Below are 17995 nucleotides of genomic sequence, written 5' to 3' on the forward strand. Positions count from 1 at the left end.
GGTGGAGGAGGAAGCGGAGAAGGGCAATCAAGATTCAAAACGGGTAAGGCTTCGGATTGGTAGTTGGTGGCAATGGTGGGCTTGGGTGGGTGGGTCGGCGTGGAGCAGCCGACGGCAGAGAAGGTGTAAATTAATAAAGCAGTTAGGAGGGGACCATTTACTTACAACAACATTATTTTGATTATTTAAAGACCCATAATAGGTAGGAGAGGGTACCGTTTTTCATATATACCTGGAGTTTATTCTTTTTCCCCTCCTCAGGCCCACGTACGTACACCATTAATTGGCAGTTGGATTATAAATCGTTAAAACCTGCCTCCTCCGCGGTGGTCGAACCGGTCAATTCGATGAATCAGTCATAAGTTTGAATTAAGTTGTTAATTAAAGTAATTAAGTAACAAATTCTTTAAATTAAGTTCTGAATCGAGTTTAATAAACTATGACCAACCCTCCTTGCTAATTAGCCTTGCTCTGAGTATTTCTCCTCCTTGTTTGTAGTTGGTAGGTGGTTATAGTTTTGACTTAGATGAGATACTCAAAATGATCCAAAATTAGTTAAATGAGCGTCGCGTAATTTGTGATGCAAATAACTATATGGGTATTTGAGGGTTGTGCCCTATCAACAATAAATTAGAAAAAAAAAATTAGCAACATTTTCGTCGGCAAAATATAAAATAAAAATACTCACAATTTATAGTGAGTGAATTGGTACAACGTATGTAGTGTGGTGTAGTGTACTACTACTAGCATTCTCAAGGGTAGTATTGTATTTTACATGGTATGGTAGTTTATAAGAAGGATTATTGGATTGAGTTGAAAGTCGCCCGTTCGTTCCCTATCCAGACAGACTCCGGACAGGCAACTGGGGGTGTCCCGGTCCCCACCCCAACACCAGAAATGCTCCTTCGGGCTTAGTCGGTCCCAACGCCGTATTATTATTACTAATAGCAAGCATTTAATATCCTGTTGTGGGTGTTGGCTTGCTTTTGCCTTTTGCCCGCCAATTCCAGTGCCACAACAGCAACAGCACCAGGCGGAGCGGACCACAGAAGTCAACATTCTTAGGTGGTCCTTCCTCCGTCCATCCCCTGCCGTTCCTCCACTTGCTACCACTTCATTGGCTATGTCGCTGCCGCGTGCTTTCAAGGTGGTCCCGCCACCGTATTAAATATCTTTACTACTCACCTTCACACTACTGCCTCTGCGTCTGCCTCTACGGCGCTCTACCTCCGCTTGCCCTCCGCTCTCCGCGTGTGTGCGCGCGCGCGCGCGTGCGTCACTGTCCTCCTCCGCGAGTGGCGGAGAAGGGGGCGACGTTATCCAGTTTCGTTTTGACAAATGTGGTCAACCCATCAGTCGCTAATTTTTTAAAACCCAGGACTTTCTAGATTTTACTGATCCCGATGAAACACGTTACTACTTTGCTTACTACACAAGATGCTTGCCTTTTTTGATGTGATAATTTTTTGAAAACATAAATAAATAGCTAAATAATGGTCAAAACTTATTTGCTTATATCACAAATACATAATTTTTAACACATATTTTTATTTTTTAATTATCTTTTTATCTCACATAAATTATATCATAAAAAAATATTATAGTCATTATTCTAAATCATATTTATTGAGTATACCTTATATACACTGACAGTGCACATATTATTATATTGTTGAATTCATTGTATATGTGCAAAAATTAAATTTTAAATTTAAATTTTGCATAGTTATCATTCATCCAGCGCTGATAGTGTATATATTATCAGTATAAAAAAAATTAATCCTTATTTCAAATATCTAGAAATTGGTCAAAATTCTGGTAAGGTATTAGAATGCTAGGGTTCATTTGGTTTGGTAATTGGTATGGAACGGTACAATAAGTTTGTGAATTTTATCAACTTATTTAACTAATTGACGATTACTCCAAAGGAATTTACATCAAATGTTATTAGAATTGCTATAACACTCCAATGGAACCCAAGTAGACAGAAGAATCAATTTGTAGAGGGCAGCTTGGTTATGAAATAAGTGGGGGGCCAAATGATCATGATAGTGAAAAGCTAAAAGATATACGCAACCTTAGATCACGTCTGAGTTTGGGAAGTTGATCAAAATGATAAGGCGTGCTATATGAAACAAAGGGGAAATAATATATTTGAATGGAGAAATTAGTCAAATTCATTAAAGGAAAAGGACAACATTAGTAAAGTAGCATGTATTGGAAACAACAAAAAAAAAAAAGAATAAAAAATGATTTGAATGGAAAATGAAGTGTTAAAGAAGAAGAAGAAAAAGATTTGAGCTCGATTACTTCTACCTAGTAGTAGTAAATGGATTGTCTTGGTTTGGAAAGAATATACATAATTTTTTAAGCTTCTCTTGAGATTTCTGACTATTTTGTTGGCTTTCCTCTAGATTTTAAAAATTACACTAATCTCTTTTGAGATTTATTATTTTGTAACATCTAGATTCAATCAACAATTAAAAAAATGATATTAGAAAAGAGAGTTCCGCCATTGTTCCTTATCTACTAAATTGTTTAATTAATCTAATACATGCCCAAACATTTTGAAAAATACTAGAATTTAATGTTTATCATCAGAAATTAAATCACATATGATATCAAAAATAGTATATCATTGGATAGATTTTACTTAATGTAAAACCTAAATTGTTCTTTTCAGTCACAAACCCATTATGAAACACGGTCACAACAAATAATCAAAAAAAATTATAACCAACATATTACAAATGGTGAACTTTAATACCATAAAAGTCCCAACAACTAACCTTAATGTATTGACAAAGATATTTATGATATTAAAGTTTGTTCTCTATAAAATTTTGGCTGTAAATTTTTTGATTATTTGTTATTGATTATGTTTGACAATAAGTATGTAACTGAAAAGAGTAATTTGAATATTGTATTAACTGAAAAATATAAAATGATATACTATTTTTTGATGCTATATGTGATTTGATCTCAAATCATAAACAATAAAATGCAGTGCTTTTCCTTAATGTGTGAGTTGATATTAAATTAATTAAATAAATAGATGAGGGCTAATGATAAAATCATATTACCTACTTTCTCCTAACATCTCTTTTTAGTCATTCATTTAATTTAAATATTACAAGATAATTAATATCAAAAGATATTAATGTAAATTTCAAAATTTAGAGAGAGACTAGTGAAATATTCAGAAATCTCAAGGGAGGTTTATGAAATTATCCCTACAAAAATTGGAGGAAGTATCGCTCCAATTTCCAATTTGGCCAATCCCCTTTCGATCATTCATTTTGGTTCATTTGCTAAGCTATTTCCACCAAAAATCAAAATACAGAGAGAGAGAGAGAGAGTCCCTACTCCCTCCACTCACAGAGTCATAGTAACCCAACATCCCCATTCCCCTCCCTCGCTGTTCAGTCTTGACTGTGCTGAGTCTTCTCCTCACGAGTCGTCACCATTTCTTATATATCAAAAAAAAAAAAAAAATTATTTCCGAGGATTCAACGACATAAGAGTAGAACACCCTCAGAAGGCAGAAGCTTTGGGTATACGTCATCTTGATTTTCTTTCTCCGCACATAGGATGCGTATACACTTGGAAGCTTGAAATATCATCTCTTTGTCTCATTCTCTTCTTCTTCCTCTGTATCAAAATTCTCCCTCGCTCCCCCTCTCTCTCTCCATCTCTCTGTTTCTGGGCGTGTACGTCTGCTGCTAACATTTTCTGCAATATTAGGGAGTAGTATTGGCAAGCAGCAGCAGCAGGGAGGCAGGCTGGGGAAGAACTCTCTGACAGAAAGAGAATCGGGGGTCAATTTTACTACTGCTAGTATAACAACTCTCTGCTAGCTCCGGCGACCTCTTCATTTCCTCCTCCTTCACAATACTACGACTACTAACTGGTCCTCCACTAGTGCCACACACACACATATATATACTATAACTACTAGTAGCACTATAATAATACACAGTTACACACTCCTAGCTAGGCAGCTATTGAAGAAGTTGTGGTCGTGTATGATGTAGGAGTATGACTTTTTAATATCCTTGAGTTGCGAAGAAGAAGATTCATTCAATTCACTACCCCACTGGGAGTAGTAGAACCAGTCGAGTCACAAACTAGAGTGTTTGTTAGTGCTAGTGATACAGACGAAAACAGATTACACTTGCCTATTGTACCAATTAATTATAAGTAGTATATACTACTCTATACATAATGATAGAGCACTTTTACTCCTAACTCCTACTGCTACTAGATTAGATTAGGTTAGATTAGACTAGATTAGATTAGATGATAGGGTAGCTAGGAGTATATCTGCAATGATGACAAGGAGGATAAGTAGTGGCCACATGAACATCAGAAATCAGAAATCAGTGGCCACATGAACATGAACTCTCATATTGCTCTGCCGCTCCTACGATTGCAGTTACAGTTACAATTAAAAAGTGAGTAGGATTGTTTGAAGAATTAGCAGTGACAGTAATATATATATATTGTTCAAAAGTGTATTTCGAGAGTTCTTCTCTAATCTAAGTAGCGACCGGAGGAGGACCTGGGATGGCCTTTCCAGACCATCATTTATCACCAGAAATGCTTAATTTACGCCATTTCTCAGACCAGCAGCAGCACTTGCCTCAATCCTCTCCGGAGACAAAGCCCCCTCCCCCACCTCCCACCTGGCTCAACAGCTCTCATTTCACCTCCGCCCCCACGCCACATGACTCCAATTTCCTCAACTTGCACTCCAACTCCGACTCCAATTCCGACTCCATCCTCACCCCCGCCCACCTCCATACTCCTCACACAAACCCCAACCCTACTCCTTCAACTACCACCACCAACACCGCACCCGTCCCAGACTTGACCCACACCACCACCACCCTCAATTGGCAGAATGCAGGCTACAAAGCTCAGATTTTGGGACATCCCCTCTACCAACAGTTGTTGTCTGCCCACATCGCCTGCTTGCGTATTGCCACCCCTGTCGATCAGTTGCCCAGAATTGATGCTCAGCTCGCTCAGTCACAGCAAGTTGTCACCAAATATTCCGCCCTTGGAGGACTTGGACATGCAAATTTAGGACCCGAAGATCACAAGGACCTTGACCAATTCATGGTAACCTCTTTAACCTCCTCCTCCTCCTCCCATGTATATTGTACATATCTGCACATATTTTTTATTTTCTCCTTTTTGTTGGAATTTTTTTCCTCTTTTTTTATTTTTAAAAAAATAATTTGTTATTTTTGTTTGTTTGACCGCTGCTGCTGCTGGAATTCAAAAGATCGCCTCTTGGTAACTATGACAACAAAAACGATAATTTTGTTGTTTCCTTTCTTGGTTTAATCACCGATACATATACTTCTCTAGTGTTTTAACTTATACGTACAGTGTGTTGCCCCCTGTTTCGAAAAAAAGTTAACATTCAGACTCTAGTAGAGCGGAAGACAACAGCAATAATGTGTTTTTCATCCTCGGCGCATCATGAAAGAAAAGTTTTTCCTTGCTAATGCAAAGTGGCTGCTCGATACTTTTCTGTAGTGTGTATCCATCATTTTAAGTGTTGTCTGCTCGGTTCTGATGAAGAAATTCTCCAACTTGAATTAATTTTGACACGGTATTCAGATACTGCTTCTATGTTCCACACGACCGTCCCTTTTCTTTTAATAATAAAAAAAAAAAATCCTTTTGCCCTCTGATTTTGTCGATAAACTACAAAATTGATGATTTTTCTTGTAATCAACTAATACGGGCACACAGGTAGCTGGCATGCAAACTTAGCTTTGCTATTCTTTCTTGACCTGTGGTCAAGTTTCATGTACATGACAGTGTATGTACACCGGCTTAAAACTGTGTTTGTCATAGTTGTCTTGTCTGTGCTTTGCGCACTGGCATAATATATGGATGACCGCTTGGTTCTTGCTCATGCTGCTTCCTGTCCATATAGATATCTGTATGATGTTTACCAGAAAGGGGTTTTCGGAAGCACAGTTCCCTTTTCTATGCAAAGTTGTGGATTACCTGGGTATGACCCAACGCAACCTCATTATCCGATTTCCTTAGTTTCCTTTTATATGCAAATTGGTGTTATTAGCGGATATCACCTGATTTATTGATGATTACAACCTCAATCTGATTTTAATAATTATCCCACCACCATTCTAGAAGATGATGTTTGATTCTTTTGAGGGTGGTGGATCACAGATACTAAGCTTGACGGAGGGAATCATAAATGTTACCTACTTAAAGTGGTTACACCCAATTATCGTCTAAGTTTCTGTACTTTTCTTTGGCACCACTGGAGAAGCTTTCGTTGTCTTGCAAGTTCGGTCACAGCAGTAAATGTTTTGCCAATGGTCAGTATGGCAAGTTGGAAACTACAGGTTCTTCCCTAAGATATGACCGAAATAGCGATCAACTTTTACCTTGGTGATCTAAAAACCTGATATCTCAGTATTTGATTGACTATAAGCTTCGTGTTTTTAGGGCATTAAGAAAATAGAGGCTAAACACAAAATAGTTTCTGATAGAACTGAATGCTGCTGGGGATGTCTATCTTTTTCTATCCTAAAAGAGATGTTGTGGAGTTTTGCCCATCTGATGAGTGCAGCATTATGGAGATACTGGAAACATAGATCCTGTTGAAGTTGGATGCTAAACTTTGGGAGAGCCCCTTCCTTGGCTCATAAGAGCTCATATGTCTACTTGCGATAAATGGAAAGAGTTATTTCTGGACAACCAAATGCAATTGGGCTACAACATAGAACAGAGATTCTTCGTGCAGAATCAACGTGTTTAGTCCTCTTTTTAGTATTTCAATGTATAGCTAATCCCACTGTCATGGCTGCTAACTCCTTTGCAACTTAAATACTGTTAAAGATGAAAAAGATGACCAGAATATGTTTTGGTATGCCCTTTTGTTCTTCAGAGTTGTGGTAAGCAGATACTATTTTCAGTCCAAACAACTTCTGGAATGACTAAACTTTTCTCTCTTCCTGCTATCATGTAGACACACTATGTCCTGTTACTTTGTTCTTTCAAAGAACAACTGCAACAACACGTGCGTATTCATGCAATGGAAGCAGTTATGGCTTGCTGGGAGATCGAACAGTCGCTGCAAAGTTTAACAGGTGAGTGTTGTAACAACCTTCCTTTAATGAGTTTTACTGGAAAATCTCTTTGATATGCTTCAAACTGTTTTTACCATATGTTCTCACATTTTGTCATTCTCTCTTGGCCGAAACATTTGGTCTCATGTGAGACCTGTCTTGTGGGCAGCCTAAATGATTTTTCCAATTCCACAGCTGTACGGCGATCATATAAAACCTTACCATTGTCGTATGGGACTGCTGATGGAGTATTGATCTTTTCTAGATTTTTCATCTTAAACCACTTCTTCTATGATTGTAATGTTTTTTTAGCTTCCTACTTCAATCTTCATTTAATTTTCCTATTTGGATTTTAATGTTGACAACAGTTACTGCATGTATGCTGTACGAATGCATTTTTATTGTGGTGAGGATCAATGAAGAATGAGGTCAAACCTACAATTGATTTACAATTGCTTGGCCTAGAAAATATTGGCAAAATTAATACTTCTTTGAATTCTGACTGAATTTACTGCTAATCATGCTACAATTCTTGACGTGTACCATGGTAGGTGATTAAGTCGAGAATCCCACTGGATCTTTCAATGATACTACATAAATCTTTTGCTACCCCATTACAGTTTCTTTTGTTGAAATTACTTCTGTGATTAATTCTAGGCATTGTTTTGCAATTATAGAGGTTAGCTTTTACAATTAAACTAGTTAACTGCTGTATGATATGATTAGCTTTTTGCATGCAAGGCTAACACCACAAAAAAAAAGACGACAACATTGTCATTGGAAAGACCCCATAACTGGTATCTAATCAGCGTAAAATTTATTAATTATTTTGGTTTTGAACAATACTTCCCAAAGACTTTCCTTGAATTTGAGTTTCTTGAGGGTGACTGTTGACTTGTCTTTTCAACCTGGGATCTCCTTTTACTCACTTTAGTCTGACATTCTTTCATGAGATTAGCTAATTATAGGCTTGCACATGTGCATAATATGTACTGCAATCTCTCCAGGAGCCTGAAATTGCTAAAGCTAATGCTTCTTTTACACGATTATACAGGAGTATCTCCAGGAGAAGGAACAGGTGCAACAATGTCAGATGACGAAGATGACCAGGTGGATAGTGATGGCAACCTGTTTGATGGAAGTTTGGATGGTCCTGATGGCATGGGTTTTGGACCTTTAATCCCCACGGAGAGTGAAAGGTCGTTGATGGAGAGGGTGAGGCAGGAGCTGAAGCATGAACTTAAACAGGTTGTTTACTGAATATCAACCACCAATAGTTTTATTAAAGAATTGGAGTCACAAATGCATGGGTTTCCAATGAAAGGGATGTGTTTTGTACAGTATTGTGAATTATATTGATGTGTCATTGTGGGTGGCATAAAATGTTACCACTTTTGGTTAGCATATTCAAACTTTTCCTTTCTTGCTTCCCCAAAACAGGGTTATAAGGAAAAAATTGTGGACATTAGGGAGGAGATTTTGCGGAAGAGAAGAGCAGGAAAACTCCCTGGTGATACCACTTCTGTTTTAAAAGATTGGTGGCAATCGCATTCCAAGTGGCCATACCCCACGGTAAGTTTAAAAGACAAATTATTGCTGCTGTATTCACTATCTTGTTTCAGAATTTCAAGTGCATGATTCTGTTTGCAAAGAATTAAACTTTTGTATGTAAAGCACTATTACTGTTGAGGTTCGCCTAATTTATCTTCCCTGTAGCTTCCCTTCTACTGAGATCATATGCAGGTGTACCATAGTGATATAACCTTCTTAAAGGGCCCAACTCTTGCCTAATATGCTCAGCCATTCTTGATGAGCACCACTGTAGTTAATGATAATAAGATAAACCTTTCAACTTCAATCTGATGTACCATCCAGAACTTAAGTGTTATTGCCAAATTTTGCAGGAAGAAGATAAGGGAAGACTGGTTCAGGAAACGGGTTTGCAATTAAAGCAGATAAATAACTGGTTCATCAACCAGAGAAAGAGAAATTGGCACAGTAATCCTTCACCTTCTACAGCCTTGAAGAGCAAAAGGAAAAGGTAATCTATGAGTTGTAAAATTTATTCCAATTACAAATTTAAAAGAACTTCCACCTAGATTGAAAAGAAAAGGTATTGCAGGTGAAACAGCAGTGGTCATTACACGTAAAAAGAAAGACATCAGTATAGTCATATGCTCCAAGTGATGGCAATTTGTGCCTCGTCTTCAAATGGTGCATCAAATGTTGGTACTATAGTTCTGTTCTGTAAGGGATGTTTTATAAGTAACATGTGAATACCGGGGGATTTGAAGCTAAATACGTTTCTTGATCCTAATGTTAAACAAGAATCAACTTTGGTGATGAAACGACAATTTTATCTGGGTTGGTTTATCTCAACCTTGATATATAAGCAAGAAGAGGCAATGGTAGACTACATCCCAAATGATAAATACGAGGTTCATTTTGGGAGTGCTTGATCAGAATTTGATGGAACGGCTTATCTGTGCTCTGCTAGCTTCATCTCATTTTTTGTTTTGTTGTATTTGTGTACAGTGTAGGTATATATGATGTGGGTGTATATTTGAATAATCTACTGGCCAGTTGTACAAGATCATGTTAGTGCCCTTCAGCATTTGAGTTTCATAGTGTCAATAAAAAGCTGTACTCCAAAGTTGACCATTATTGCACTTGAAGCTATGCAATCAACACAATGATGTAATAGACAAACCTGTTGAAAGAAAATGTTACAGACAAAATTGAAACAAGATGGTGCTTTAATCTGAACCCAAATCGAGAAACATGCATAGCTGATTAAGTAATGCACAATGATCCAAATATTTATTGTTTGTGAAAACGAAATTTGAAATATCAGCATACAGAGCCTTGGTAAGATGTTAATGATCTGAATCTTGAGCTGCCTGGAAACACGTCAAAGTTATGAAATTAAAACGGCTAGGAGCCAACCTCCGGACCCCTTAAAATAATTCAACCAAAACTTGGCGTGAGGTGGGTGTGGTTGTAGAAGCACTGGTAGTAGGAGTAGTGGAGGTCAGGATCACCTTCCCGGGCGTTGGTGGTGGGTGTGGTAAGTCAAGGCTTCTCCTCATTGGCTCCCCTACATGATCAGAGCTCCTTGATTTCCGAATTTCTTCTCCAAGGTGCTGCTGCTTCCTTGTATTATGAATTGGGGGGGACAATTCAGGAGTACCCCTTGTCCTTCCTGCAGACGTCTCCACATCCAGCTGCTGCAGGCTCTTCAGTACCTCAGCAACTGCTGCAGCCCTGGTTGTTGAGGGGGACCCGGTAATGGTGGGCTGAGGAGCCGTCCTAATCATCATCTGCGGCTGCTGCTTCATCCTTATTTGATCTCCATCTCCGGTTGCTGACCTTGGCGGCGATAATGGTAGTCTTGCGGCAAAGCTCCGCATGGGAAACTCCCCGGTCCCCTCAGAAGATTCATGATCATCGTCCTCAAAATTGAGGGAGTAGCTGAGGGGGTCGTAACTGAAATCAGCGGAAGAATGGCGACGGTGTCGACGCATACAAGACATCAAACTCCTGTACGTTCCTTTGATCTTGACGTCGGGGAGTTCATTGGTTTTGGATCGGATCCATGCGGATGGAGACATCCTTCGGCTGCTGCTGGGACTTGGGAGCACAGATGAAGAGGAGGGCGCATCCAAGGAGTCGGCGCGACGATGGCCATTGAAGCAACACCGCAGGGTGACGGAGGACTTCTTGCGCCTGGCCCTCAGAGAAGAGGTCTCGTGCTCCTCCTCCATAATGGTATATATATTCGGACTACTGCGTGCTAGTATTTGTTCTTTGTGATGGTGGTGACGATTGATTGATTAAAAGTGGAAATGCTGATCAGGAAGGAAGGGGAAAATTAATGAAATCAAATCATCAACGATGGATCGAGGAAATTAATCAACAAATTTACGGTGGTGCATATATATGTTCTTATCTAGAGATGAGAAACTTAATTAAGAAGGTGGGGGTGATGAATTAGATTTAGCTCAGCAGTTTGGTGCAAAGATCAAAAAAAGAGGAGGAGGAGGAGGAGGAGGGAGGGAAATGAAGGGGTGAGATGGAGATGGAGATGGAGATGAATCAGTCTCTCGTTACATGCATGGGAATACTCCATGCATGTCTCCCCAAATGAAAACTGCATTTTCCTTTTTTCAGGTTTTGCTGTGGCCGTTTTGATTTTAGGTGTAAGAAAAGGTCAGGTGGACTTCCGAGAAGCCCGGCGCGGAATTTCAAGTTTTCAACCCAATGATTGGCCGGCCATTGGTGAACTCTCACCCACTTTACTCACACTTGGTTTGACATTTGATCATTAGTTGCCTTCTGTAACTTTACGTGCGCCCTATGGTCCAACTCCCTGATTAGAGCCTTCTCTCTTTTTTTTTTTTTTAATTAAAAAAAAAAACCCTTTTTTTTTCCTTTCTTTCTTTTGCTAGTGAAATGAGAACTTTTGGGAACCCACTGGAACTCGAAAAGTACAATCATGCACTTGTTTTTAGCAAATTTTTTTTTTAAAAAAAAGGAGAGAGATTAGGCTAGAATTACTATAGCAACGAGCAAAAAACAAGAAAAGAAAAAAAGAAAAAACAAGCTTGAAAATTAAAAAAGAATGTGAGTTTTATTTCGTTTTCTTTAATTTTTGACAAGTCCTCCAATTTGATATGTAAATTGAGGAGGAATTATCATAAACTTCAAAGGGAGATTTATGAAATTATCCGTTCTATTTATGCCAGTGTTGGTTAGGAATGGGCGCTAAGTTTAATCATTCCAATACTTATTATTAATAAAAGTAAGAGTTTTTCTAATCACCTAAATATATATATATGCATATTAATAATTATTACTCTCACCTGTATTTATAAATTTTTTCTATTTAATCTTAAGCCTTGTTTGATAACTTAATTCAGCATTTAGATTTAATGGATTCAGATTTTAATAAGTTTAGACGCGTTTGATAACGAAAAATTGAATATTTGGATTAATTAAATGGCATTGAATTTTGTAAGCAAATTTTTCTTTCAAAATAAGTGATAAACTATTCACTTATCACTTAATGTGATATATACTCAAAAATGTATCAGATTTATAATTTAATAATTTAATAACTTAATGGATTCATACTTCATGTTTCAGTTTTCAGACTTTAATTTATCAAACACATCCTTATTTACTCTCCTTTATATTTATTTACTTTCTCTAAAATAATCATACCATCCATAAATCTAATCTATATTAGTTGTGTTTCTAAACGTTGAGTCGGCTTGTCGGACTAATCTAGGTCAAAGTGTGTTTTCCGTTGTCATTTTTTAGAAGAAAAATTGTCAAATCACATTTCACATAATTTGATTCATAATTCCTCACATTTCACAACACGAATCTTTTGTCTTTCACATTTCATAAAATGAAGATTGTCAACCCTTATTGATCATATATATGAATAGTTTTTTCTTGTTTTTAAAAATTCATATATATGTACATTTAATTTCACTATAAGAGTATATAATATATTTTTATTTGATTTCACCATTGTAGGTGAAATTAAATGGAGATATAATGCATGTTATTCGTACTGTTTAGGTGAAATCAAAATGATATATACATGAGTTAAAAAAAAAGCTATTCGTACACATGATTAACGAGGGATGAAAAAATTCATTTTGTGAAAATGTGAGTGATAAAAGAAAATTAATTTTGTGAAATGTGAGAGACTATGAATTGGATTACGTGAAATTTGATTTGACAAATTTATCCCTAAAACATGATCAAGTGCAGGACATGTGCTGGATTCTCGTCAAAAGTTGGTTGGAAACTTAGGTAGGGATCAAATTTGATCAATGTGAATTTATAAGAGACGTAAAATTATACTTTTAAAAATGAGTGACGAAAATAGTTATTTTACAAAATATGAGTTGTGTTTTGAATGATTTTTTCTTTTTTTTTTTTGGTGGTAAATTTCTCCCAAGAAAAGGAAAAAAAAAGGGGGGTAATCGTTTCCAATTCCAAACAATACCATATGTAAGTATTTTTTCTCTATATATTCATTCAGGACAGGACAGCCGCAAAAGTATAAAAGGGCCAAAGACTTAAGACTACTTGCCTCTGGTAGCAAACTCCTATGCTCGCCACTACGGCACAGTAGTACCCTCTACGTGGTACTGCAGGTGGTGGCTATTTCTCAAACTTTCTGGAAGTTCCTCCCGCCGCAACCCATCCTCCGTCACCCCCCCCCCCAAAATGGTGAATTTCATCTCTCTTCTTTCTTCTTCTCCGATATGCCTTTCTAATATTCATTTTCTTCTTCCTTTTTTTTTTGCTTTAATTTTTATTTCTAAATGTTCTATTTTGTGTTTCATTAATTTCTCTTATACTGCTAAATATACCTCTTTTGCTGCCAGGAAGTCGAAACCTCCGGTGGTGGACCCCCAGCTCAATCGGCAGCTCAACCGTCGGGGAACTCGCATTCGCCGTTACTGGATGACTGCTTAAAGCTTCTGAGAGGAGAGAGAGACGAGCAGAGACTAGCTGGTCTGCTCCTTGTCACCAAATTCTGCAACAAACAAGACCACTCCACCATCCTCCAAGTCTACCGCGCCGTCGGCCCTAAATTCCTTCTACGTCTCTTACGCACTGGTATGCCTATTTACTATTGCTACTTTTCAATTGATCCCAACCCCTCTCTCTCTGTCTTTTCCATTTGTTTAGTGTTCAATTGTATTACTCGTACAGTTCTAATTATATGACTAATCAGGTATGGGTAAAGTAGGAGGAGGAGGAGGTGGTGGTGCTGAGAATCGAGACGCCTACTTGCAGCTATCTGTAACAGTTCTTGCCGCCTTCTGCAGAGTTCCTGAAATTGCTGCTTCTCAAGACATGCTTTCCCTTATTCCTTTCTTTCAGGAGATTATTTCTACCGGGTATGCTGTCAAACTCTCTTTCTTTGGCTGATTCCATCGATTGAAAGTTTTGTTACTTCTGGCACATGCTTATTTGGTAATGAGAAGATTGTCCTTTTACCTGCACATGATATAATGTACCTTCTATGTCATGGATGTCTTTTCTCTTATATGAAGATATTCAAGTCTAATTTTCTAGATTAATGATTGTGACTGCTATAGTAGAGCTTGGCAATGTTTTTTAGCCTTTGAGAACTGCTTACCATAAAGGTTTCTTTAAATACCTCTCCAGAGTTCTCCTTGTATATAACCGCTCTTCAAACTAAGCAGGATAGTACCAAGCTTTTTCCAGTCATTCCGATGGCAATTACATGCTGTCTTTTATGATGAATCCTTTGATGCTTGATGACATATAAGTTCAATATCTTTAGAATTGCAATTAATGAAGAAAGCACATGCTAGCAGTTGATTTTGTTCTTTGACCTTTTTTCTCTGAATGTTTTCTGGCATTTTCTGTTTTTAATTCTCTGTAGGACTGGAAGGAGATCTTCATCTGTGTCATATGATAAATTGTAATCTAAAGAATGTGTATTTCCATTTGCAGTTCAGCCTCATCTGTAATTGAGGATTGCTATGAGTTTGTATATCTGGTGGCAAACACACATGAAGACGGTGTAAGGGCCTTATATGATTCTGGAGGCATGCAGCTGCTTGCTTCTCAACTATCCACTCTGCCAGATGGTAAGTGATCTATCTTCTGTTGAACTATTGATCACATTGAATGATAGGCTATCCAGATCACGCGTAGGACCATTCTCATGTCATAGAGTGTGCTTATTAGATGTTACTGCAACTTTAACAATCATATGTTGTAGTTGGTCAACCATATAGTTAGAAGATCATAATCTTGTAAATTTCAGCTGTTTGTTCCACCAACTCGGATGGCTGAAGCTTGACTGATTTCCTGCAGGGTCACCCATTGTGGAACTTGCCATGAGACTTGTTCAGCTCATAATAAGCAGGTTACCTGCTGAGAAAGTTTTCATTGAACATCCATCAGAGCTGGCAATATTGGTAGGCATATGCATGTTTATAAGATGTTGACTTCACTACTGCACTTAACTCTTGCCTAATTTCTCTTTCATCATTAGTGCCTTGATCTTTTATTGCTATGTTGGCAGCAGATTGTTGATTACTTCTAATTATCTTGCAGGTGGTTGGACTAGCACGACTATTTGCTTTGCTACAAACTGCTCTAAAGTTTGAAGCACTTCACCTCTTATCTGCAATCCTCTCCTCTCAATGTTCAGTATGCCACCTGATTTCCCTGCACTCTTTCAATTCAATTAGAATGTTATGGTTTCATACTGACATAATGATTTAGTTAGGTATCAAAATTAATGAAACCAATATGATATCTAGTTCACTTTTAGTTAGTTCTTAGTTATTGTTACAAACATTTACATAGGTCAATGGCATTTTCTAGATGTAAATTGGAAGATTAACAGTTGCCTTCTTGTTGAAACCTGAGAAGATTCCTTCTGCAATATTTACATGGTTTACATGGATAACTTTGCCTATGATGGCACATGAATCTTGTTATTACCAGGATCATAACTTTTCCAGTGAGGCAATCTTATTTTTCTGTGCTAATCATTTTATAACTTGGAAGGAGGACTATTCTTGAATGTCTCTAAATTTTAGCCAATCAACTGTAGGAAAGCCAGAACTCTTGAGATAATTTATGTTGTTGGAGTGCTTGTCCGAAACACTTCCTACCTTGAATCCTGAAATTTTTTTCAAATGTATCTGATGCACTTGGATGGAGTCTTTTTTGTCATATATTGCTTACAATCTGTCTAATACATCCTTTTGCTTGTCACAGGCACCTGTGCGTGGAGCTCTGAATTCTATGGCAAATAGTACCTGGTCAACTGACATGCGTATGGGTATTGTGGCTGTCTTGAATAATCGAGTTGGTATGTTCCATTGCTGTGAATATTTATACATTTATACATGTTAGATTGGAAGAATTCACTACGGTTCATGCTAGCTAGTTGATGACGTTAGTGATTGAAGCTCATCTTTTTCCTGTTAAATCTGCAGCCCCAGCTGAAAAGCTTCAGGCCCTGATCTTGGCTGAGTGCACCATTTCGATTGTGGGCGAGGAATGGCTTATCGGGTCTGTGAAATTACCTGATGTACAAGATCCTATTCCTGTCGACAGGTAAGCAAAAGTTTGTGTCAATGATCTACTGTATGATTACTTTGTTTCCTTAACATCCTTCTTTGCCACGAAGTTGGCATATTTACTGTCTTTTATTCTTTTTCAGGTGTATGCTACTTGTTTTGGGGACTTCCAGGGTTGAAATTGCTGTTCTCCTTAATGAGCTGGCTCGTTTGAGAGATGAAGCCTCCAAAAGTCATTCACTGAATGCTGAGGTCATTCACATGAAACAAAGAAATCTTGCCATTTGCTACTCTTTGGTTGAGAAAGTGATAAAGCTAGTTTCAAAATTTGATGGAGATGAGGACTTACATCCAGATGCCACAATAAGTGATAGCACTTTGACAATGATCATCTCTGGACTTAATGAGACAATCAGTGTTGTTCTCGACTACCTAGAAGATGTCAAGGATCATGGAGAGAACAAAGGAGACGATCTGCTAGCCTCAGTTCGGCTGATTGGGAGCTATCTTGCTGAAACACCTCATGCATGCGGAGAAAAGGTTAAGGCGCTCCTTGGCTATATGCTTTCTATTCAAGGAGAAGATGAGGCTAGCCCCTTTTACTCAATCTGCTTTTTGATTCCTATGCTTTGTCAAATAACAATGAGGACTGATGGATGTAAACTTTTGGCTTCATCTGGAGCATATAGAGCTGTTATTGAGTACCTTATTAGGTTGATTGCCCCAAACAGTTCTACCGTTGAGGATGTTGGTTCTGTATCCTTGGCATGTGATACGATTTTGAATTTTCTTATGAAGAGGGAACAAATCGCGTTTACCTTCAGTGGAGCTAGTTTTATCAAACTTTTGAGTGCATTGTCACATTGGACGGAGGATAGAGGGGACCCCAACAGTCTTATGATGGCTTCAAGCATTTGTGCACTTATACTTGATTCAATATCTGAGGAGACTCTCATACGTCATCCCGACTTCAGCAACGATGACCTAGTTAGTCTTTCGCAGCTGATGAAGAGAAGTTTGGCTATGTGTGGCAAGGGCATGATGTCCGATGAGGAATCTGATCTTTATCAGATAGTTCAAGCATGTTACTTGCGATGGGTTGATCGGTTCCCCCGCATTAAGGAGTTGATTGAGAGATGATGATCCCTTCTTTAAGTGGTTTTTGGTCCATGGATTTCTGTTGGAGTTGAGAACGACAGAAGCCAAGTAACCAGTTGAGACGCGCTCGCCTGCGGGGTGTCTGCTGAGCCTTGAGAATGAGGACGCAAATATTGTTGAAAATGAATCATCAAGCAAGTTTTTGGAACCCACCTCGCAGAGAATACCGCCTGAGGCCTGAGAAGTGCTTGTCATGCCCGACGTCTCTTGCCAAGCAGCGCATTTATACCATTTAATCCTTTCTGCTTTAATACATCTTTCTCTCTCTGTCCAGTATGTTGTACTCATCAAATAGAGCTTTATACTACGTGTGTGTTTGTGTGTCTGGCCAAACTATTACTAGTGCTAGTACTTCTACACCAGGGGCAAGTCATGTGTAGTAGAGACTTGCTGCAGTTGAGGCTCAGGACTGCCAGTCACATATGGCAAACTTGCTGTAGTTGAGGCTTAGGTTTTTTCCCACGGACAAGCTGATGAACATGGAATGGTCCGAAGAGGACAATCTCTCAAAATTTTGATGGATGCTCTCTCTTTTATAAGTTGTTTTGTTTTGGATTATCATATTTCTGTTCCTTTCGGAGGTAGAGGGCTGTTGATTTAACTGGCCAACTACGGACTGCACGTCCC

General features: G+C 38.2%; 2 protein-coding genes across 3 annotated transcripts; both read left to right on the top strand.

The window, feature by feature from the left end:
• Nucleotides 1-3337: 3337 nt before the first annotated feature.
• On the top strand, nucleotides 3338-9779 carry LOC140012869 (homeobox protein knotted-1-like 2). Of its 2 annotated transcripts, none has more exons than XM_072061284.1 (6): nucleotides 3338-5124; nucleotides 7016-7136; nucleotides 8170-8363; nucleotides 8556-8687; nucleotides 9020-9156; nucleotides 9238-9779. In XM_072061284.1, exons 1-6 carry the CDS (start codon nucleotides 4567-4569, stop codon nucleotides 9239-9241), a joined length of 1146 nt encoding a protein of 381 aa, XP_071917385.1. In that variant the 5' UTR covers nucleotides 3338-4566; the 3' UTR covers nucleotides 9242-9779. The 2 variants fall into 2 exon arrangements, with proteins under 2 accessions (XP_071917385.1, XP_071917384.1); XM_072061283.1 differs by having other exon boundaries at nucleotides 4432-5124; nucleotides 9229-9463.
• A 3436-nt stretch (nucleotides 9780-13215) lies between these two features.
• On the top strand, nucleotides 13216-17890 carry LOC113707365 (uncharacterized). The gene is made up of 9 exons (XM_027229656.2): nucleotides 13216-13364; nucleotides 13523-13757; nucleotides 13876-14041; nucleotides 14625-14761; nucleotides 14991-15094; nucleotides 15234-15329; nucleotides 15906-15999; nucleotides 16127-16247; nucleotides 16354-17890. The coding sequence occupies exons 1-9, from the start codon at nucleotides 13362-13364 to the stop codon at nucleotides 17348-17350; spliced, it is 1953 nt and encodes a 650-aa protein (XP_027085457.2). The 5' UTR covers nucleotides 13216-13361; the 3' UTR covers nucleotides 17351-17890.
• The last annotated feature ends 105 nt before the right edge of the window (nucleotides 17891-17995 follow it).

Source organism: Coffea arabica, chromosome 8e (genome assembly GCF_036785885.1).
Source record: "Coffea arabica cultivar ET-39 chromosome 8e, Coffea Arabica ET-39 HiFi, whole genome shotgun sequence".
NCBI classification, from domain to species: domain Eukaryota; kingdom Viridiplantae; phylum Streptophyta; class Magnoliopsida; order Gentianales; family Rubiaceae; genus Coffea; species Coffea arabica.